Source organism: Lepidochelys olivacea (genome assembly GCF_965140295.1).
Source record: "Lepidochelys olivacea isolate rLepOli2 genome assembly, chromosome: 10".
Taxonomy (NCBI): domain Eukaryota; kingdom Metazoa; phylum Chordata; order Testudines; family Cheloniidae; genus Lepidochelys; species Lepidochelys olivacea.
In genome coordinates this window covers 8,039,298-8,062,238 of record NC_140420.1, presented here as the reverse complement: position 1 = coordinate 8,062,238, position 22,941 = coordinate 8,039,298, and the positions used below count along the sequence as shown (strand labels likewise).

Below are 22,941 nucleotides of genomic sequence, written 5' to 3'. Positions count from 1 at the left end.
CGGGCTAACTGAAGGGTGGAAGTTGTTTTGCAAAACCTCAAACAGGGCTGGTTCTGACTGAGGTCCAACCCCCCCCCCCCAACTTTTAGAATATTCTGATTTTAAATCATAATCAGATCTGTTTGTATTTTCAAGCAAAACTAAAGTGAGAATGGCTATGGCTTTGCACTGTAGTTAAGAACCTTTTCCTTGGGGGGGGGGGTAATGGTCAGAGTGGGGGAGGGCAGGGTGGTGTACACTAGTCACACTCTGCCCACAAACCCATGATCCTCCCACGAGCCTAGAGTAGCTGAATATTTCTCTTAAAGTGGTCAGTAAAAAAGAAAAAATGAAAAGGTAAGGTGACATGTTAGGTTTCAGAGTCAACACCCCCAAAGACACAAATAGGGCAGCTCAGCTCTCTCAGAACTAGTGTTTCAGACAGTTCATTGGCAGATTCAGGAAGACAGCAGGGCAATAGGTGATATTAGCATAGTAGCCTTTGCAACCAGTAGGATTTGTAACTAATTTAAGGGGCAAAAAGGAGAGAAGTAAGCTTAGATTCTGCTGAAACTGATGGGAGAATCGGGTCCTTTGTAGCTAGCATCAGCGTACTTTCCCCATCTGACTGCTGCATGGGGGTGACACCACAAATGGCTAAAGCAACGAAAGAAAAAAAAAAATACAGAGAAGGATGGTAAGGACTCCAGACAGGATTTGTAGGTGAAAAAACAAAATGTCTACCATATATTTAAAGGTCAAGAAGGGAAGTACTGGATAATTGGTGTAAGACATCAGGTATAGCCGGGTATGGGAAAGATCATGGCAAGAAGCTGAACGTTAAATGTAATAACAGCCATGGTGGAGAGTGGCAGGAGCAGTGCATTTACACGTTGGGTGAGGTATGGGGTTGGGTTGTTTGGTTTTTTTTAGTGGTGGGATGAGGTGAGGGCTTGAAGATCTTAGTCGTGCAAAGCAATCTGAGCAAGCAGGGGCCTGATTCTCCCCACACTGACTCTGGTGTGAGCTCAGAGTCATGCCACTGAAGCCAATGGAGTTACACGGCTCCTACGATATCAGACTTAGCCTTTGGGCTGTCCAACTGGGAAAGAAGTTTCACAGATTAGTGCAAAGACTCCAATTTTAACTGACCCAATGGTAGCACTGGTCTCAAGCTGTAAGATTTGGCTCTGGGTCTTGAATAGGCCAGAAGAGCAGAGCTGTCAGGTATCATTAGCATCCCTGTAAATGAGTAACCAGAAGCTGACTAATTATGCACACAGTCCAGGGGCCCTTCTCCTTCAGGACCTTTTCCCACCCAGACCCAGCATCCCAGCTATGTCCCTGAGCCAGCCCTACAAGTATTCCCAGCAAGACAGGAGCAACCGTCCCCTCAGCTGCTCTGGGGAAGCTCCAGGCTCTTTATCCTGATGGGGGTTGCTCAGCCACCCCCGCCCCTTCGGCACAAGCCCCAGATCATGGGAAGGGGTCCACAATCCACAGGGCTCCGTCTCCACCTCTCAGGCACTGGCTGCTCCCTTCCCCCATTTGCCATTATGCACCCAGGCGGGGCAATCCCTTTGCTCTGCCGAGTGTCAGGCAAAGCCCTCCACAGTGTGCGGACACAGGGCCCCTGCTCTGCTCCTTGGGCTCTAAGCTGACCAGCACGGCTCTTTCTTTTCCTCTCTCTCTCACCCACCCCCAAACTGTCCCTCTTCACAGAGTTCCCTGTTCTTATATGTAACAAGCTAGGCCTCATTTTCCCACTTAGTCCCTCCTTTGCTTGCACATCTCTATGGAGTTAAACACAGAGCAGGGCCAAGCCTCCTCTCTTTATAGCCAGCAGGTGTGCAGCACACAGTCAAGGGGCAGGGCAGTTAATTAAGGGAAGGCTGGAGGGATTGGCTCAGTGAGAGGGATAGCCTCTCCTCAGAGCAATGGACTGCACCTGCCTGCAGCACAGGTGGGGTCTATCAGCTCAGCCCCACAGTGACAGGTGGAGAGTTAATCAAGGCCAGCCTCGCTGCTGATTGCTCTTGTACCTATCACACTGCCAGATGCCTCACAAGAGTTAGCAAGACTAAAATGCAGCTTGGGGCAATGGCCCAGTTCCACTTCCTTCCCCCAAAACAGCAATGAGCCCAGCGCACTGCTCTTTGGCTTTCCTTGAGGGCCACTCCCAAGCATTCCTCTTCTGCCTCTCTATAAATCCATGGTACACCCACATCTTGAGTGCTGCGTGCAGATCTGGTCACTCCTTCTCAAAAAAGAGATATTGGCATTGGAAAAGGGCAACAAAAATTATTAGGGGTGTGGAGCGGCTTCTGTATGAGGAGAGATTAATAAGACTGTGACTTTTCAGCTTGGAAAAGAGATGACTAAGTGGTGGGATATGATAGAGGTCTATAAAATCATGACTGGAGAAAGTAAATAAGGAAGTGTTATTTACTCCTTCTCATAACACAAGAACTAGGAGTCACTCAATTAAATTAATAGGCAGCAGGTTTAAAACAAAAGAAAGGTTTTTTTTTTCCACAACACATAGTCAACCTGTGGAACTCCTTGCCAGAGGATGTTGTGAAGACCAAGACTATAACAGGGTTCAAAAAGTAACCAGAGAAGTTCCTGGAGGATAGGTCATAGAATCATAAAATAGAATCATAGAATATCAGGGTTGGAAGGGACCTCAGGAGGTCATCTAGTCCAACCCCCTGCTCAAAGCAGGACCAATCCCCAACTAAATCATCCCAGCCAGGGCTCTGTCAAGCCTGACCTTAAAAATATCTAAGGAAGGAGATTCCACCACCTCCCTAGGTAACACATTCCAGTGTTTCACCACCCTCCTAGTGAAAATTTTTTCCCTAATATCCAACCTAAACCTCCCCCACTGCAACTTGAGACCATTACTCTTTGTTCTGTCATCTGCTACCACTGAGAACAATCTAGATCCATCCTCTTCGGAACCCCCTTTCAGGTAGTTGAAAGCAGCTATCAAATCCCCCCTCATTCTTCTCTTCCACAGACTAAACAATCCCAGTTCCCTCAGCCTCTCCTCATAAGTCATGTGTTCCAGTCCCTAATAATTTTTGTTGCCCTCCGCTGGACTCTTTCCAATTTTTCCACATCCTTCTTGTAGTGTGGGGACCAAAACTGGACACAGTACTCTAGATGAGGCCTCACCAATGTCGAATAGAGGGGAATGATCACGTCCCTCGATCTGCTGGCAATGCCCCTACTTATACATCCCAAAATGCCATTGGCCTTCTTGGCAACAAGGGCACACTGCTGACTCATATCGAGCTTCTCGTCCACGGTAACCCCTAGGTCCTTTTCTGCAGAACTGCTGCTGAGCCATTCGGTCCCTAGTCTGTAGCGGTGCATGGGATTCTTCCGTCCTAAGTGCAAGACTCTGCTATTAGCCAGGATGGGCAGGGATGCAAAACCATGCTCTGAAGCGTCCTTAGCCTCTGCTTGCCCCCCCGCTCTTTGTTTTCATCTAAAGAAAACTCTGAATTATGATTGCTTAAGACTAAGCTCCAGTGGTTTCATCCAGAGCTTACCCCTGTTCTCCCCAGAGTCTCTCCACTGACTGCTGCAGGGGGCTGTGGAAGGGATTTTTCTGTATTGAGATGGTGCCCTAAGGCCCAAATCAGGCTCAGGGGTCCCACTGTGTGGCATGCGGCACAAAAACACAAGCAAGGGCTGCTCCTGCCCCAGTGATTGTACCAGCTCAGGAGGAGATTGTGCAACCCTTTCTCCCAATGGTGAGCACTGACACGACTGGCCTCACTGACGTGACCAGGGCGATCAGGGTATTTCTACACAGCAACTAGACACCTGTGGCTGGCCCGTGGCAGCCGACTAGGGCACACGGGGTTTGGGCTGTGGGGCTGTTTCATTGCCCTGTAGACTTCCGGGCACCCTGGGAGATGGGAGGGTCCCAGAGCTTGGACGCTAGCTCGAGGCCCAAAATCTACACAGGAATAAAACCAGCCCCACAGCCCGAGTCAGCTGGCCCAGGCCAGCCACAGATGTCTGAGTGCCGATCGGCAAGAATAAGGGTTACATGATCTAACCCAGTGATCCCCAACCTTTCTGTGGGAATAGCACATTCCTATTCCCAACAGACTGTGGCGGGCGCCAAACGCCCCGTCGCCGAAATGCCGCCGAGAAGCGGCAGCGGAAAGAAGCCTCGCCGCCAAGAAACGGCAACGCTTCTCAGCGGCGCTTTGGCTGGGGGTTCTCAGGTGGCCGCGCTCGGCGGTGGCATTTCGGCGGCGTGGTGTCCTGCGGGCACCGTGTTGGGGACCCCTGATCTAACCCTTAACAGGGACGAAGTGACAGGACAATACAGCACTGAACACTCTGGGGTCCTGGTTCATGACTAAGGCTCCCAGGCACAATGGCCTAGATCCTCAAAGGTATTTAGGCTCCTCGCTCCATTGGTTTCAATAGGTGGCTAAATAACCTTTGAGGATCTAGGCCCATGGTGATACAAATAAATAATAACCAGGCCCTATCTTTATTCTAGTTAGATGTTTACTTCTTAGTATTTTCAAATGAAAAGATTCTTTCCTAACTATCCATCCGCATACGTGGGATTGTTTATATCAATTACATGAAGCCACCACAAGCAGCTCTGACATAAACTGTCTGCAGAATATAATGTATCTTCTCCTCATTGGTTGCTATGGGTACAGGGCCACTTTAACATCTGACTGTAAACATTAGCTGTGAAGGGGATGTGGAAACTTTGCTAAAAATAAAAGATTATGCAAAAGTCTTTATAAAGAAGGTTGCTGACAAAGCAGAATCCACCCCCGACTTAATGGTTCTGAAACTCTGAAACAGAAAAGCAGTGTCTGCAGGACAGATTGGATGCAAACAACGTTTTGATTCAAAAACGGATTTAATTCTCTTTTGGTACCATCAGGGCAGTGACTTATAAAGGGAATGGAGCAAATCACAACCATGCAAAAGCTACAGCACGTTCCACTGGTTTACAGGGGTGAACTCAAGAGGAGGAAACAGGACCACCAGTAGGCGACACATTATCTGGCACAGTTTGGGGGTTTCATTTTATTTGCAGAAAAAACAGCATTTGTGCCATGGCAATTTCCCCCCTCCTTCCTGGCACCCGCGCAAAGGTTCCTGGAGGCTGGAGCAAGTTCAGAAAGGAAAAGCAAAGAGAGGTGAGGCGTTTCAGAGACTTGAAGTGAAATGTGCAGAGGAAATAGATCAGGTGAATGTTAGACTGTTTGGATGCAACTGAGAGAAGAAATCCAGGAGGAACCCAGGGTGGCAGCAGACTCACAATGACAGACAATACAGGGAGTAAGAGGATGACTGTAATTTACTAAGGATATTATCATGCTCAGTTATACCAAGTGTTGAAGTTCTTTCCAGCCAACGATCTCAGTGCTTTACAAACATTACTTAACACTCACAACAATGCTGGACAGTGGGTTTATTATTACTTCTACTGCACAAATGGGGGTGCGAAGGTATGGAGAGATTAAGTGACTTTCCTGAGATCATGGAGTAGGTCAATGGTATCCTAGGAACCCAGGAGCCCTAACTCCCAATCTCTAGTTTTAACCCCAATTCCCCTCAATAACAACGCAAGCTCCCCTTCGCGCTGCGTTCGATTCTCTCACTACAACTGACTCTTCACGTGGCTTTCTTCTCAAAGTGCCTCTAACCATCACAGGAGTCCATAAACATCATTCACTCAGGCTGGGAGCTTTAACCCTTCGCCATTCCCATTCAGAATGAATTCGAACCCTAGTATCTTTTGAATAACTAGACACCAGGGCTAAGATTTCAATCCCTGGTGTGCAGAGGGGATGGCTGAATGGCTCAGTGCTAATGAAAACAACAGGGAAGAAGAAAGATAACCTAAAAAACCCCCAGCGGGACAGAGATGAAAAGATCATTAGCATCGGCAGTGTGCAGTGGGAAAGGCAGTCAGGAATGCAGCCGCTCTGCAGAAAGGACTGGAGGAAAAGTGGAACATTCCTCTTGGGGCGCCATGCTTCGGCAACACTGTCTGAGGTCATTTGCTTCATCCAGGGTACAACATTTTGTAGCAGAGAAAGAGAATGTGTGTATGTGTGTGTTTGTGGGAGTGTGAGTGAGTGAGAGAGAGAGAGAGATGAGCGGGTCTGATGAGCTTTCACTCTGCACAGTGAACCCTGCCTGCCCTTTGATCAAGCACCAAACAAGTAGACACTGTCCCTACACTGCCATCAATCACTCCCTTCAATAAAGATGTAGCAAATCGATGAGTGGAACAAAAAGACAGGGCATGAGACAGCCAAAAGGCAGCTCAACAGAGACTACAATGAATCAGGGCTCTATTCTCTGCACGAACCCTTTTCCAGATTGACACAGTGCCCTTCCATGACACCTTCCAGCCCAACATCTCAAAACGCTTTCCGAACATTAATTTAAATTAAGCCTCACAAAAGCCCTGTGAGGGAAGGGTCAGCGTTACCGATGGGAGGCACAGGCCACGATTGGTCGGGGGGCTGAGCACCTGCAGCTCCCCTAGATTGCAACTGGAGTTACCAGGGCTCAACAGTTCTAACTGAGCCCTAAGGCCCAGATCTTCAAAGGTATTTAGATGCCTAACTTCCACTGAGCAAGTGGCAGAGTTCAGGCACTCAGGAGCCCCGATTGCCAGCCTCTTGCACTACTCCCCCGCCAACACTGCCATCTTCCCTTTCCGGAGGTGCCTGCATTATTTCCCCCTGGTGAAATACGCTCATGGCAGGGTGCTCTCTCTCACCCTTCTCCCCTGGGATGTGTCACATGATCCCAGTGCTTTGCAGACCCCTCCCCTTCCTCCTCCGTTGTTGGGTGAGTTCGTTCAAACACAGCAGAGCGCCACCTTCTGTGGGACACCAGCTGATCCGCGAGGGTGGAACTTCTGCCCAACTGACTGGCGAAGTCATGATGTGTTTCACGCTCCTTCACAATAGAGGCTATTTGCAAAGTCACCACAGGATTTAGAGAAACCGGGATGCCTGCCAAATTCAGAGGTGTCGACTTTTCAAGCAATGCAATTACAGCTCATGCCTAGATTAAATGCACCGTATTAAAAGTGCACAGTGTCAGCTGAATACTTCGGACATCAATACTGTACAGCCTTTTGAAAGTCACTCTACTTAACAGTCTCATTCCAGGGACATCTGCATGAAAGATCAGCTGGAACAGGCGACTGCTGTCCTAAGAAACTATTTACAAATGTCCCCTCAAGGCCCTGTTTACTATTTCATGGGCCCTTTAGTTAGAAAATACAGCTGGCTTGTGTTTTGCTGGTCTCTAACATCTGGTTTTGCTTCCTCCCAAGATGCGGGGGAGAAAGGTTGAAAGCTGCTGCATGATAGTCCTCCGAGATAATCTCCTTCTTCTTGGCTACTTTCTTTGTGTATCTGCTGCAGATTTTGTGAGCCAGGACAAAAGGAGGAGACATAAGGGGCAGACTAAGCTACACTGTGGGTCCCCATGAGTGCTTTTAGCTCTCTTATTCTGGCTGTTTCTCTGATTGTTACAACTGTCATGGTACAATTAATTGGAAGGACGGGGTTTGTTTGGCTAATTAGCAAGATACATTTCAAAGGGAAAATGGACAAATCACACACCCAGAGGACCAGCAAACCAAGCTGGGTGTGGAGCAACCCGAGAAACTTGTCTCACAAAAGAGAGAAAAATAAAAAAGACTGTTACATCACCACCATCTGAGCACCCCTCAGATCCACACCAAGATCCTGGGATTCTCCGACTTCCGGTGTTTGCAAGTCAAAAAGGGACAATTCTTTGGAGACCCGTTTTTCGCATGGCTCCCTTTGGCTGCGATGAGGCATGCTTTGTGGGACCAGTGGGAGGTCTAATCTGATACGCATTGATGCTAGAGAGTAGGCTGGAAGCTTAAGTGAACTTTGGCCAAGACTAGCAAAAATGACTAGTGATTTTGAGTGCCCAACTTGAGGCACGTTGAGGGGGCCGGATGGCCACTCAGCACTTCCTGACCATCAGGCCCTTTAAGATGCCTCACTCTGGGCATCCAAAAATGGTGGCCTCCAAAATCACTAGTCACTTTTGAAAATCTCGAGCAAATTTTGGTGAATTTAAGACTAGCAAAAGGTTCAATGGCAGTAACTGCACATGCAGACCAGTCAGGTACTTGCACAAGCCTTTTGGAACAGGCCGTTACACATGCAAGTCTAAAAAACAGGCCGCTTGGGCTAAATTTTTATAACACAAGCATGTGCAAATGTGTGTCTGGAATGACCTGATCTCCACTTGCAAAGGAGCAGTCAGGCATGGCTTTACCTGTTACGTTTGAAGCCTGGCCTCATGCAGTAGCTGGGTTTTTCTTGCGGATTTATAGAGGTTAAACGTTTAACTTCAAGGTTCCCCGCCGGTTTTGCCTTTCTTTCATGTTCAAGCCTATAATCAAAACACTTTAGCCTTGGCTGCTTTGGAAACAACTAGGAAGTGGGAACAAAACTCATTGTGAAGAAACCCTCCTAGCTGGATTTTGTGGGGGTTTGAAGTTGAAAATCTCTTGAGAACTAGAGTGAGGGATTAGAAAGAGTCAGCGAATGCAAAGCTTGGGGAAGGGCATAATTAGACAGCAGGCTGAGTTCTCTTTTCCCGTCAAATTATCTCGCACAGGTGAATGGCCCAGCAGACCGACTCCCCTCATTGAAATCTCCCAGCTCCTGTTCTCTCCTCAGTTCTCTGCAAACACACCTGCTGCTGCTATTTGTTCTTTGCCGCCTTCCGTTTCTGCTGATAGATTTCTTCTGTGAAGGGTCTGTTGGGGGTGGGGAAAGGTAGAAAAAAATTAAAGACAACTGTGTGCCATTAAACTGATACCAGGATCTCTGCTCCTGTCCCCTCCTAACACCTAGAGATCAGGGAGATTCTGCTTAGGAGCAAGAAACAATACAGCAGTCCCAGTAATTCCCATACCTAGCGGCTGGAAGGCAGCACAGTGTGCGGCTCTCTCTAATGCACTGGCTTTGTAGGTATATGTACTACTAACCCTTAGTGGCCAGGCCTACAGAGAGAGTATGGGACCTGCTACTAGCATCAGCTAACCAAGTTCTCCTTTAGCCTTTGTTTTAGGAGCAAGGTTCCAGCCCCTTCTCCCCATGTGTGATTGTGTGATTCATCTAGTGATGGTGACTGTTGCCTGCAGCATGCAAGTCTGTGACAAAACAAGGCCCAGGGTGTGAATGTAGCTTTATGCCCCCGGCACCCTCCGCCAGTGCTTTGCAAAGGTGCCCCTCGCTGCCTCAGGGGAGGCTGCCAGCTCCCTCTGCAGCAGGCTCAATAATGTCCCGCTACAGCTACCGCTGATGTGTGCAAAGGGGGAATGGACAATGACAGCTAGAGACAAGACTTGGAGGTCTTCAAAATCCATCCAGCTTTAATGACAGCTCCTAGGACCACCCACCCTGGGAAATACCCAGAATCCCTGACTGTGGGGAGGCAAGAGGCTCACCCCGTAGGGAGACAAATGAGACTGCTTCGAAGTGCAGAGCCTGGGCTAAGTTCTCAGGGGCACTGCATTGCACTGCAGGCATATTCCTGCCCTAAAGCCTGCTGTCCAGTCCCAGAAGGATCACCCCATGGGAATGGTGATCCTCTGGTGGCACAGAGTGGGCACAAGGGCTCCTGCACAACCCTCTCCTGACTGCTAGTGTAGCTTGGGAAGCGGGGTGTGGCCAAAATACGATCATGGGCTATGCAAACCCTGGGCTTTTCAGCCTCTTTGGAACACTAGCTGCTGACATAAATGAGAGCAGTCCTCAAGGCTGCTCTAACCTGGTGCAGGCGGACTGGCTCTGCCCAGAGCCGCAGCAGGATGAGGGCCGCACAGAGGTGAGCTCTAAGCCTCCTTTGTGTGCACGTGCTCTGGCTCAAGCTGTGGGCAGTATGGCCAAAGGAGGATCCAGCCCTTTAAATCTATCCTTGCTCCCCTTTAAGACAAACATGAAAGTAAAGAAAAATGAACAATCAAGTGAGAAACAAAACTTTAGGGCACTAAGCCCCTCACTTTTCAGGCTCTCTTTTATTCCTCAGAAGCAAACGCCCAACCTCCCACTTTCATCCTTTGCAGATCACCTTTAAGGGCATTTGAAATACGTGTCACTTCTAAAGTACAATTGATGCCTCTGGTGGATATTCCAGGCAGCCACATTCAGCATGGGCCTGGAGAGTGCAGTGCAAAAGATCAGAAGAACCCATAAAAGGAATTACAGAATGTAAACTAGTGTTTGCAGTGCACTGTCAGGATACCCATTCTACGCCTGTGGACTTCTTTATTGTCGTTGCCATGTAAATTCAAGACAGAGACGGCCATTAAAAATACCTAGTCTCCTTTTTCCTTAGGCGCCGTCTTAAAACCTAAATCTGTCCATTACCAAGGGGACTGGGAAAAAAATAAACAAACATTCTTTTTCTCCATGATGGGCTAACTGGAATAACTGCTCCACTGGGACTCTGGCTTTGTCTCCAATTATTTTATTGTGTGCTCTTGAAAAGCTACTCACCCCTCATACAGCATTGCAATCATATAAGAAACCGCCACTACAGCTGTCAGTAAAAGGCCAGCTGGGCTCGCATGCCTGTTTTCAAAAGAGAGAAGCGAAAGATCAGGTAAGTCACTGGCCTTACGTAACATGGGTTAGTAAGTAAGTTAGTAACATGGGGACGATGTACTCCATGAGAGCATGCCCGTCTTAAATAAACAAAGGGCAAGCGTTATTGTTTTGTATTGAATGCAAACTTCGACAGATTTCCGAGTAGCAGCCGTGTTAGTCTGTATCTGCAAAAAGAACAGGAGTTCTTGTGGCACCTCAGAGACTAACCAATTTATTAGAGCATAAGCTTTCGCGGGCTACAGGCCACTTCATTGGATGCATCGGATGTCACTTGGCAAAGGTTATTTCCTGACCAGCTTCTTTCAGGTAAGCTAACTATGTTTGTGCTGACAATGCTGCTACTTGGAAGATAACTCCTGAGATTATAAGGCCATGTAAGAGCTGAAAACTCTGTTACATAAGACTGTGGCATGGAGCCCCGGCACCATAAAGGAAATGTCTGATGCACACAGACCCAGGAGGGAAGAAGCTCCTGGGAGATGAAATACCGCTAGTGTGTACAATGACGGCCAGACCAACCTAAGGACATTTGCTCCCAAGGATGGGGACTTCTGCTTTGATGGGATTGAAATACCTAACTGAAATGGTTAGAACACAGGCTGATGGCACAGGTGTAACACAGGACACCCAGGGCCTTTCTAAACACTCTATTGTGTGGCTCTATTCAAGCAGTTACAATAAACGGTCATGAATTAGGAAGGTCCCATTCAGTCACTTAGAGTGGGATTTTCCAAAGCACCTATGTGACTTAGGTGCACAAGTCCCACTGAAAGGAACAAAGGCATTTGTGTTCCTAAACCACTTTGGCACATTTGAAATTCCCATCCCTAATCTCTCTGTGCCTCAGCCTTGCCCATTTAGATTGTAAGCTCTTCAGGGCAGGGACCGTCTCTCCATTATGTGTCCATACAACACCAGCACAAAGGGGTTCTGATCTGAGTCTAGATGCTACAGCAAAACACTTAAATAATAATAAAAGCAGAACCTCGATTTTACGAACACCAGTCTTACAAATGACCAGTTGTCTGGGCCATTTTTCCTGAAAAAGAAAAAAGAAATCACATCACGAATGTGATGCTGATGAAGAACAAGTCAAAATCCTTTCACGTCCTGATGCCTTATTGGAAATCGCTTTGCAGTGGTATGAAGGACAAGAAGAAACTGATGCTATGCACTGTACATACTGTAATTCCATGGTGCAGTAATTCAAAAAACCCTCTCCACTGGGACTCAGATTGTCTTTAAGTATTTTATCCTCTGCTCTTGAAAAGCTGTTCACCACTCGTACAGCATTGCAATCACGCTACAGCTGGCAGCTGTAATTTTGAGATGTTACATGTTACAACCTTTTTGATTTGATGAGCGCCTCACTCCCCAGTGAGTCAAATAAGGGTTCTATGGTCATATCTTGTCTGAGTGGGGCGGGGGGGGGGAGGAGGGGGAGAGAGTGTTTAAAGATGCTGTAGTTCTGAGGAATTTCAATCAGCCAGCTTGCCACAAAACCCCTGATGAAAGAAAGCCCAAGGAGGTTAGATTCTAGCTGCTCCTATCTGCCCTAACAAAATGGATGATCATATTCTGCTGGGTTCCAACATTACTGTTTGGGATTCATCTCTTCTTTCATTACAATTGGTGCATCATGAAACTTCACGTCTCCTGGCAACTAGCAATCTTATTAGGATAACTGACAGAGGTGATCACAGGCCAGGGAGTTGTAAACAGGCTATTTCAAAATCCATTTAAGTGGAGACAGATCAGTCAACCAACTTTGTTCCATTGTTCCTTCAAGTTAAAGTAGGCTTCACAAGGGGACCAGCTGGCTTTGATAGATCCCCCTACTGCCACTTACATCTTTCTTATGCCCATCAAAATGGATCATGTAGGTACTGTACAGCCAGATGAACCTCACCTCCAAATCCGCCCACCCAAGAGTTTCAACCTATTGAAAACTAATGAACCAAACAAGCAAAAATCCTATTGGTCCCCCATCAAATAAAGGCTGATGTGTATTACAGAAGAGACAGCAGTGAATCATGGGAGTCTTTCTAGCAGCTAAATCACATGTGTATGAGGGCAGAGTAGAGATTAGAGGCACACTGCCACCACCCATATAAATTGCACGACTATTCTTAAAGGATGTGAGACCTGATCTGGATAGATTGTGAGCTCTTTGGGGTTGGGAGCTTAGCTTCTAACTTGTCTGTAAAGCTCTTAGCTGTTTTTGGTACTACCGTAACGACGACATAAGGTTTCACATGCAATATTCTGCAGTTCCATCAGGGACCGGAAAGCTGTGACTAACTGCTGGGAAAGTCCAGTGGTGGGCATGAAAAAGGCCAGATCATCAGCTGGTGTACATCAGCAAAGCATCAGTGACCACTCTGGTGCTTTATAGCCCCTGGGGATCTGCCCCAAAGCTCAACCTGAGTCTTCCAAAAACGCTTCCCAAAGTAAATGGCTCATCCGTCTGGTTCTCCTCCAACACCGCTTGAATTTAAACACGGGTGTTCGGAACTTTTTGTTTACTCTCAGTTTACCAGTGGGGAGCCTGTTCTTCTAGACAGCTCAGCTCCTGCCGGCATGCTGTGGATTCTACCATTCAAGGGTGTTGTGAGCTTTGGTTTCTTGTAGTGAGGTACATTTAGTGAACGGGGACCAAGAAATGATTGTGTTTGTGTTTAAATCCATTTAGAAATGTTTTAGTTAAAAGGTGAACATGGCCAATTTCCCCCTTCCGGCTCGAGCTGAGCTTTGTCCTTCAGAAATGGGTCACCATGCAGAGATAAATGAATGAATGACGTTCATAGCAGCACCTGATAGTATCCAGTTATTGTAATATTAGATTGTAGAGATGCACATGCAATTCAAACAAGCAAAGCTGGGTACAGCAGATACCCAGCCCATGAAAGGAGGTGCGGGATTTTTTTTTTAAAATATTGGGATCACAGACAGTGAGGCAAGAGAGTTGGAACTGAAGTATTCCATTCACCTCCTGATCCAAAAAAGATTTCACTGCATGTAGTGAACGGCAGCAGTCCAATCTGTGACTGTTTACTTGAACCCAGGACTTAAATGAGACAACGGATGAAAGGCCAGGCCCTTTGAATCAATGGGAGTTTTGCTGCTGACTTCCAGGGTGGGCAGGATTTCACCCTATAGGTATGTCTACACTACAATCAAGGCGTGACTGCAGCATGTGTAGATATATCCAAGCTAACTGTGAGCGATCAAGCTTGAATAACCATCGATGGGAAGCCTTGGCAACACAGGTGCTACAATGGGCTAGCCACTCAAGTCCAAACCCAGGGCCCTGCGGGGGCTTGTACAACCCGTGCTGCTATGTTTTCACTGCTACTGTCATTTGAGTGAGCTAGGCTGAAACTAGCTTGGGGCTGCCTACATGTGCTGTGGTCATAGGCGCCGACTCCATGGGTGCTCGGGGGCTGGAGCACCCATGGGGAAAAATTGGTGGGTGTTCCCCGCTCCCCAGCGCCTCCACCTTCTCCGCAAGGGCACCGCTTTTCCCCTCCCAGCAAGTGCTGGGCGGGAGGGGGCAGGAGGGGGAACGCGGCCTGCTCAGGAGAGGAGGCGGGGCCGGGGATTTGGGGAGGGGGTCCAGTAGGGGCAGGGAGGGGAGTTGGGGCGGGGACTTTGGGGGAAGGGGTTGGCATGGGGGCGGGGGAAGCTGGCACCTATAGCTGCGGTCACAGGTCTGCCAGCAGTGTCGACACGCCCTCAGCGTGGTAACACCGTAGGCTAGCTAAGGTGTTCAAAATAGGGTGGCTAACGTTAGGCTCCCAAGTCCACATTTAGGCACCTAAATCAGTTACAAGTGGCAGCTGCTGGGTGCGTGGCCCTATTAACGATCAAGCCACAGATTTAAGTGCTGAAATAGGGATTTAGGGGGCTAACTTCTGGCCCCCCACTTTTGAAAAATCACAGCCTCGGTGTCAATCAGTTTGGGAGTAAGACAGCTGCTGCGTCCATCAAAACTATTCTTCATGGTTGTCAGAGCGAGGTCCCGTCTCTTCTCCGTCGGGAAAGACGCCACACTCGACTGCGTGTGCGAGACGCTATTTTTGTTTCTGAGAACACGACAGACGTCAGGGAGAAGAAGAATCAAAAGCAAGGCGGGGAAGAGCCACCGCTTCTCCATCTCACGTTAGAGACTGTCCAATGGCTGCCCGTGGCAGTCTATAAAACCAGAGTTATGAATAGTCAAACAGCCTCTGCACCCCACTTGCTGTTCAGGGCTGAAGAGATAAGGCACAACAAGTGTAATTTACTCATCTCCAGCCTTGAATATATTTTCCTCCTTGTTGACTGTGCAGACAAGTGGCAATTGCTCCCTTCTTGTTAATTAAAGAAGAAGAAAAAAAGGGTCACGAAAGCAATTTGCCTGGCAAGCGTTCGTGCATAGAATCTGCAGAAAGACTATTCTCAGAGAGACTGACAGGGACGGTGGGCAAACCAGGATCGCACAGGGACTGTGGTACAAGACACAGCGGTAGCCAGGCAAGATGTCAGCGTGACAGCTGCCTTCTTGGCTAACAAACCAGGGATTGAACCGGGAACTTCCAGAGCTAAAAGCACGAGCTGCTGCAGCTTGAGTTTAAGAGGCCAGGCTTCACAGACTTGTATCCTCTGCGGATCGGGCACAACAGGGGGCCGGTAACACACACTCACCAATGGGCGAGGTGTGCACGCTTTCCTTGTCACGCCTAGAAACACGCCTGCCTTTCCAGAAAGGCCTGTCTTATGGAGGAGGTCAGACGTAGGCTACGTCTACACTACTGAGTCCTGCTGGGTCACTCAGGGGCATGAAGAGCTGTGAGCTCTGACCGATATCACTGTGCTGGTAGAAGTCCCATGGGCAGATGTAGTTATAATAGCAAACTTTGCCGGTGTAGCTTGTTTCGTTTGGAGGGGGTGGGGGCGGGACTGCCAGGATACCTGCATCCACCCTAGGAGTGCTTTGCCAGGCTAGTATGATGGTACTCCTCTACTGGTCAAGTGTCCTAGTATAGACAGGGCGCCCACGATCACAACGGTTCCTTCTGGCCTTAAAAATCTATGAAAAGCACGAGTCTCGGGGCTCAAGTCTCAGCCCCAGCAAAGCCACGAGTTCATTTATTGAACTATGACTGAGAAACATGCTGTACACCACCCCAAACACAGTACGGTATGAAGAGGGGAAGGAGAGCTTTTGGCATCTGAGAAGAGGGAGGTGGCTCCAGCCCCAGGGGCCATCTTGTAAGGCCCGGAGAAGAGATGAGATGAAGACAGCAGTTAGAGAGGTGATTGGGGAGAGTGAGGTTAGGAGGAAAGTTGGGGAGTGAAGTGCAGAAATCAGACACACATCCAAAATACGGGGCTTCCCAAGACCTCGCTAACCGTCTATCTGGGCATTCATACCATGCCCATCACCATGGCATCTGACCGCCTGCCTGGGAACACAGCTGCAGACTCAGCAGTCAGACAGATTCAGGACTTAATTTACAATGGTGGCCCGAAGTTCTAGTGGCGGGAAGGGTAGTTCTCCAGCAGGTTGGACAGACACCCCAATGCTGCATCCAGATTGGTCAGCTGAAGCCACAGGAGGCTCTGGGCTTGTCTACAGGAACATTTAGGTGGTGGTAAGCTGGGGCGTGAATTTAACCTGCTCTAGCTGACGCACATTAAGAGTTTGTTAATGTGCTTTGATCTAGTCCTGTTTCAAAGAAAACTAAATCAAAGCACATTAACAAACTCTTAACGCACTTTAGCAGGGTTCACGTGGATAGTTAGTGAGCAGCAGGCTATCGTGGGGTAGATTCACACCCCATCTTGCCGCAACCTACTTGTTCCTGTAGACAAGCTCTCTGTCTCTAGCCCCATGCCCAGAATCACCTCGTCTCTAATAATGCCCTGGAGGAATGAAGAGGATCTTGCAATTCTGACTGCAAACCCTGCTAATGCACTGGGCTGTAACCAGGTCTAGCCCATTCTTGATTGCTAGAGCTACAGATTGATTTCCACAGATCAAGAGCTTTATATCATACTATAATATCATTACACTATCATACTTATATCATTACAATCCCCCCTCCTCATTAGGATTATGTGGCAGCTTCCCCACCGCTCAACCCCATATTAACACATGCTTGTTCAGGTCTCCTTATTGATTCATATCAGAGAGAACAAATTTACATGATCATTTGTTGACAGTGAGAGCTCTAATTGTATCATTTGGCCGCAGTTCCAGCACTGATTTACAAGGCTCGTTACCATGTGTTAAAACATTTCCCTTTAAAGGATACACAAAACATTCCCTAAATAATTAACACTTCATTTAGGTGGCTGCTTGACTCAGGCATGGAAAAGCTACAATGTGGAAGTTACACATTTCCTACTGAAAGCTTAACAGATTTATGTGGTAACAGAAGGGTGAGAACCTATAAATATAGGTAGTATGTTTTGGCTTTAGCATGACCATGGCTTCTGTAATGTAGGGATTGTCACTTGAGTCCCTACGCTGGACTGTACCAACCTAATGTACTTAGAGTAGCAGCCATGTTAGTCTGTATTCGCAAAAAGAAAAGGAGGACTTGTGGCATCTTAGAGACTAACACATTTATTTGAGCATAAGCTTTCGTGAGCTACAGCTTGTGAGCTGTGTAGCTCACGAAAGCTCATGCTCAAATAAATGTGTTAGTCTCTAAGGTGCCACAAGTCCTCCTTTTCTTTTTGCTAATGTACTTAGGATACTTTTCGAGCCACTGATTATCAGCAGTAACAAGACTTGTTGGTTTGAGCAACTTTAGAAAGAAAGTTAATTGACAATACTAAAAAAAAAAAAAAAAAAAAAATCAAATCAAGTCAGTCAGCCTCACCTCAGTCCCTGGAAAAATCATGGAGCAGGTCCTCAAGGAATCAATTCTGAAGCACTTAGAGGAGAGGAAAGTGATCAGGAACAGTCAGCATGGATTCACCAAGGGCAAGTCATGCCTAACTAATCTAATTGCCTTCTATGATGAGATAACTGGCTCTGTGGATGGGGGGAAAGCAGTGGACGTGTTGTTCCTTGACTTTAGCAAAGCTTTTGACATGGTCTCCCACAGTATTCTTGCGAGCAAGTTAAAGAAGTATGGGCTGGATGAATGGACTATAAGGTGGATAGAAAGTTGGCTAGATTGTCAGGCTCAGCGGGTAGTGATCAATGGCTCCATGTCTAGTTGGCAGCCGGTATCAAGTAGAGTGCCCCAAGGGTTGGTCCTTGGGCCGGTTTTGTTCAATATCTGCATAAATGATCTGGAGGATGGTGTGGTTTGCACCCTCAGCAAGTTTGCAGATGACACTAGGAGGAGAGGTAGATACGCTGGAGGGTAGGGATAGGATACAGAGGGACCTAGACAAATTGGAGGATTGGGCCAAAAGAAATCTGATGAGGTTCAACAAGGACAAGTGCAGAGTCCTGCACTTAGGACTGAAGAATCCCAGGCACCGCTGCAGACTAGGTTCTGAATGGCTAGGCAGCAGTTCTGCAGAAAAGGACCTAGGGGTTACAGTGGACGAGAAGCTGGGTATGAGTCAACAGTGTGCCCTTGTTGCCAAGAAGGCCAATGGCATTTTGGGATGTAACAGTAGGGGCATTGCCAGCAGATGAAGGGACGTGATCGTTCCCCTCTATTCGACATTGGTGAGGCCTCATCTGGAGTACTGTGTCCAGTTTTGGGCCCCACGCTACGAGAAGGATGTGGAAAATTTGGAAAACGTCCAGCTGAGGGCAACAAAAATGATGAGGGGACTGGAACACATGACTTATGAGGAGAGGCTGAGGGAACTGGGATTGTTTAGTCTGCAGAAGAGAAGAATGAGGGGGGATTTGATAGCTTCTTTCAGCTACCTGAAAGGGGGTTCCAAAGAGGATGGATCTAGACTGTTCTCAGTGGTAGCGGATGACAGAACGAGGAGTAATGGTCTCAAGTTGCAGTGGGGGAGGTTTAGGTTGGATATTAGGAAAAACTTTTTCACTAGGAGGATGGTGAAACACTGGAATGCGTTACCTAGGGAGGTGGTGGAATCTCCTTCCTTAGAAGTTTTTAAGGTCAGGCTTGACAAAGCCCTGGCTGGGATGATTTAGTTGGGGACTGGTCCTACTTTGAGCAGGGGGTTGGACTAGATGACCTCCTGAGGTCCCTTCCAACCCTGATATTCTATGATTCTAAGCAGACTCTGCTAATCAGTCTATTGTACAGCTGGACAAAACTTTTCAGATTAAACTTCTTTCTCCCCAGAAAAATGCAGAGTCAGGTCAAGTGAAAGATTTTGCAAATTTGTGTCAAATTTGTCAAATTGTTTCAATACCAAAAAAACCAAAAACAAACTAACAAACCAAACAAGCAAAAATCCTCCAAAAATCTAAATGACTTTTCATTCCGACTTTCGGAAATCAAACGTTTCAATTTTTCACCTTTTTGTTTCAAATTTTCCTTTCTTTTCAGAAAAAAAAGAAACTTCATTTTCGGTTGGACAAAATTATTTGTTTGACACACAATTCTTTTCCCCCTCAGTTTGCAGGGAAAAAATGATCTTTTTTTGTTTGGAGTACAACGCCCCCCCACCCCACAGACAGAACAAGTGCACTGTGCATTCTATGCACCCCAAAGAAAGGCTACAAAGACACCGACTGCCCTTCTTATGGGGAAGTGGCTGGCTGCCAACAGTTTTCTTTAAATGATTTTGCACACAGGGAAGAGCAACTGCTGCCTGGCCTCAAATTTCATGGCAATCTCACTGAGTCCCACTGACTCCTCCAGGCGTCTGAGTCAACGTTCTTGTGAAAACAGAGTATTTCAGCCCTACTCCCGTCATGTGTACTTCAGGACGCAGATAAAATCAGGCTCTACCTCTTGCATTGCAGGCTCTGCCATAGCAGCATTAGACAGGACAGACCAACTAATCTTGTCTGGGTCCTTCCGCACATGCTGCCAGTGTCCATTATACAAGGCACTGGTGAGACCTCACCTGGAATACTGTGTGCAGTTCTGGTCTCCCATGTTTAAGAAGGATGAATTCAAACTGGAACAGGTACAGAGAAGGGCTACTAGGATGATCCGAGGAATGGAAAACCTGTCCTATGAAAGGAGACTCAAGGAGCTTGGCTTGTTTAGCCTAACTAAAAGAAGGTTGAGGGGAGATAGGATTGCTCTCTATAAATATATCAGAGAGATAAATACCGGAGAGGGAGAGGAATTATTTAAGCTCAGTACCAATGTGGACACAAGAACAAATGGATATAAACTGATCATTGGGAAGCTTAGACTTCAAATTAGACAAAGGTTTCTAACCATCAGAGGAGTGAAGTTCTGAAACAGCCTTCCAAGGGAAGCAGTGGGGCAAAAGACCTATCTGGCTTAAAGATTAGACTCAATAAGTTTATGGAGGAGATAGTATGATGGGATAACATGATTTTCGCAATTAATTGATCTTTAAATATTCAAGGTAAATAGGCCCAATGGCCTGTGATGGGATGTTGGATGGGGTGGGATCTGAGTTACTACAGAAAATTCTTTCCTGGGTATCTGGCTGGTGAATCTTGCCCATATGCTCAGGGTTTAGCTGATCGCCATATTTGGGGTCGGGAAGGAATTTTCCTCCAGGGCAGATTGGAAGAGGCCCTGGAGGTTTTTCGCCTTTCTCTGTAGCATGGGGCATGGGTCACTTGCTGGAGAATTCTCTGCTCCTTGAAGTCTTTAAACCACGATTTGAGGACTTCAATAGCTCAGACATAGGTGAGAGATTTTCGCAGGAGTGGGTGGGTGGGTGAGATTCTGTGGCCTGTGTTGTGCAGAAAGTTGGACTAGATGATCGTAATGGTCCCTTCTGACCTTAATATCTATGAATCTAAGTGTCCATAAAGAGAAGGACCAGAGCCAATACCAGTCTTTTAATGTATTGCAGATAGCCTGACTGGCAAGAGGATGTTCTTAGAAAAACATGGCCAGTATCTATCTTCATCCCAAGTCTCTGCCTGAGAGAGTGGGCACAAAATGCCAGCATCCACTTATCTAGGCAGGCCAGGCTGAGGAGTCGAAATAGAGCTGGTGGGAATTTTTCAACAAAACAGTTGGAAAAGGCCAGTTTGTCCAAACCAAAACTTTATGCAGGACTGTAGGAGTTTCTTGGGTCCAAGACAGTATTTCTGGTCAAAACCCCAGAACAGCCACTTGCCCAGAGTTAGGGCACTCCCCTGGTATGTAAGAGATTCAGGTTCAAGAGCAGGGACTTAATCCCCCAGTCTCCTATCACCCAGGTGAGTGCCCAGAGCAATGGGCTGTTCTGGGGTCTCTCTCTCTCTCTATGGAAAATATCAGAAGGTCTCAGTTTTGTCCCAGTGTGGAACAGGAATAAGTTTAGAAATAACAAAATTATTTTGCAGGAGGGGAAGTCAGCTCCTGCCCAGCTCAAAGCCAGAGAGCCCCATGCCAACTCCCAAGGGAAGGTCAGTTTACATCGCAATCGAAGAGCTAGCTCTGAGAGGCAGTGACTGGGGCTCTCAACTGGGAATCGGGAGGCTGGGGGTCTATTTCCAGCTCTGCTGCAGGATCTTGGGGAAGTCACCTGCCTTCCCTTTGCCCGTTTTCCTTTGTGCGTTGCGTCGGTTTAGACTGAAAGCTTTTGGGATATGGACTCGGTTTGATTCCTGTGCCTCTCTACAGTACCTAGCACAATGGAGGCCTGCTCAGAGTTTGGCCGCTAAGCACCCCTGTCATGAGAATAATAATGAAGGTCTCTTGCACAGCAACCCTTTGCTACAGATACCTCAGAAACTTGAAAGGAGGTCCTAGGAGAAGAGAACAATCCAAAGATGGCCAGGTCTGTGTATGTAACAAGGACAGAGGGTAATGCAGACCCTTCCCATGGCGAAGATGATTGTATTTCATGCAATGGGTTTGCACATCTTCAGAGACACCATAATCAGCACAAAATGGAGGGGACATTTGTACAGGGCTTTTTGCCCTCATCCTTCAGTTTTCTGCAGAGCCTTCTACTCAAAGGGCCAAATCTTCCAAGGGCCTCCCCTTCTGCACACAGGTTATCCGCATGTTCCCATTTGTGTGTGCAAATCTTCATGGGCATGTGCAAATCAGATACCTGTATTTCAAAAAGCCTGACGGTAGGGTGACCAGATGTCCTGATTTTATAGGAATGGTCCTGATGTTTGGGGCTCTGTCTTATATAGGCGCCTATTACCCCCCACCCCCGTCCCGATTTTTCACACTTGCTATCTGGGTCACCCTACCTGATGGGCATGTGCATTTTGCTTACACAGATCGCTACAGTGCCATCTGAGGCTGCTTTGAAAGCTGGCATCCCAAAAAACCTAAAAAAACCTAGAAAAGGCCTCTGGGCCTGTCATGCTGCCTTTTTGGAGTGTTAATTCTATTCAGACTTTTCACTCCCCGTCTCTCCCAAACGCTCTGAGAAGCCACTGGGTTAACTGAGGGCCTTGGCTTCCAAGTCCCTCTGAAATGATTTCCATTTCAATGGATGGATTGGGAGACATAATTTAGTGTGTGCCCAACTGGTGTCACGCCAACAGGCCTCACGCCAACAGGCCTGTTAACTGCTGCTATGTCTCTAAGCTCCTCTTTGGATCCACACAGATAATGCCTGCCATTTCTCCAGCCTTCAGAGAGATTCCTTGTACCAGCCATGAAAGCCTCCACCCACACAGCTCTGTCCTGTGCCTGCTTCCATTTACTCCTCCAGGATACGCTGCATGGCTCTGTTGGTGCCTTATGCATCTTTATTTTATGGAGTCATTAAGAAGCATCAGCAGCTCATCATACTTCCCATTTAGCAGCTAATTAAAAGAGCAGAAACTGTAACCGAGAAAGAAGGCTTGTGTGAGTTTGCGGGGGAGAAGGAGATGCGTCATATGACTGGATACTGTCGCTTTCTCAGAATTAAGGGCCTGAACTCGCTGGAAGATATGCTGACAATCATCCACGACACACCTCGAAAAATCATCTACAACTCAGGTACTCATAAATACAGTCTGTTTTATGTGACACACACTGCATGTATGATCAAGCCCTTAGTCTTCAGGATCCAGTGGGCCATCTTTTAAAGAACAGACGATAGGATAATTAACCACTACAAAATATTTTTGGGAAGGTGGGGTGTCTCCCTACACATCTATTTAACACTCAGAGATTTCGAAGGCCTTGTATGCACTAAAAGCAACTGGTTTTAAATTCCTTCCTCCCCTAGTAAATCATTTATAGGGGCAGCCTTT

General features: G+C 47.3%; 1 protein-coding gene across 5 annotated transcripts in view; it reads right to left on the bottom strand.

Annotated features, from left to right (window-relative positions):
* Nucleotides 1-4,869: 4,869 nt before the first annotated feature.
* PEMT (phosphatidylethanolamine N-methyltransferase) overlaps nucleotides 4,870-22,941 on the bottom strand; it is a 96,451-nt gene continuing 78,379 nt past the window's right edge. For all 5 annotated transcript variants that reach the window (XM_084641285.1, XM_084641284.1, XM_084641283.1 and 2 more), the window contains 2 exons: nucleotides 10,548-10,622; nucleotides 4,870-8,803 (listed from right to left, as the gene is read on the bottom strand). In XM_084641285.1, coding sequence (XP_084497411.1) covers nucleotides 8,749-8,803; nucleotides 10,548-10,622 — 130 coding nt within the window. In that variant the 3' untranslated portion in view covers nucleotides 4,870-8,748. The remainder of the gene's footprint in view (nucleotides 8,804-10,547; nucleotides 10,623-22,941) is intronic.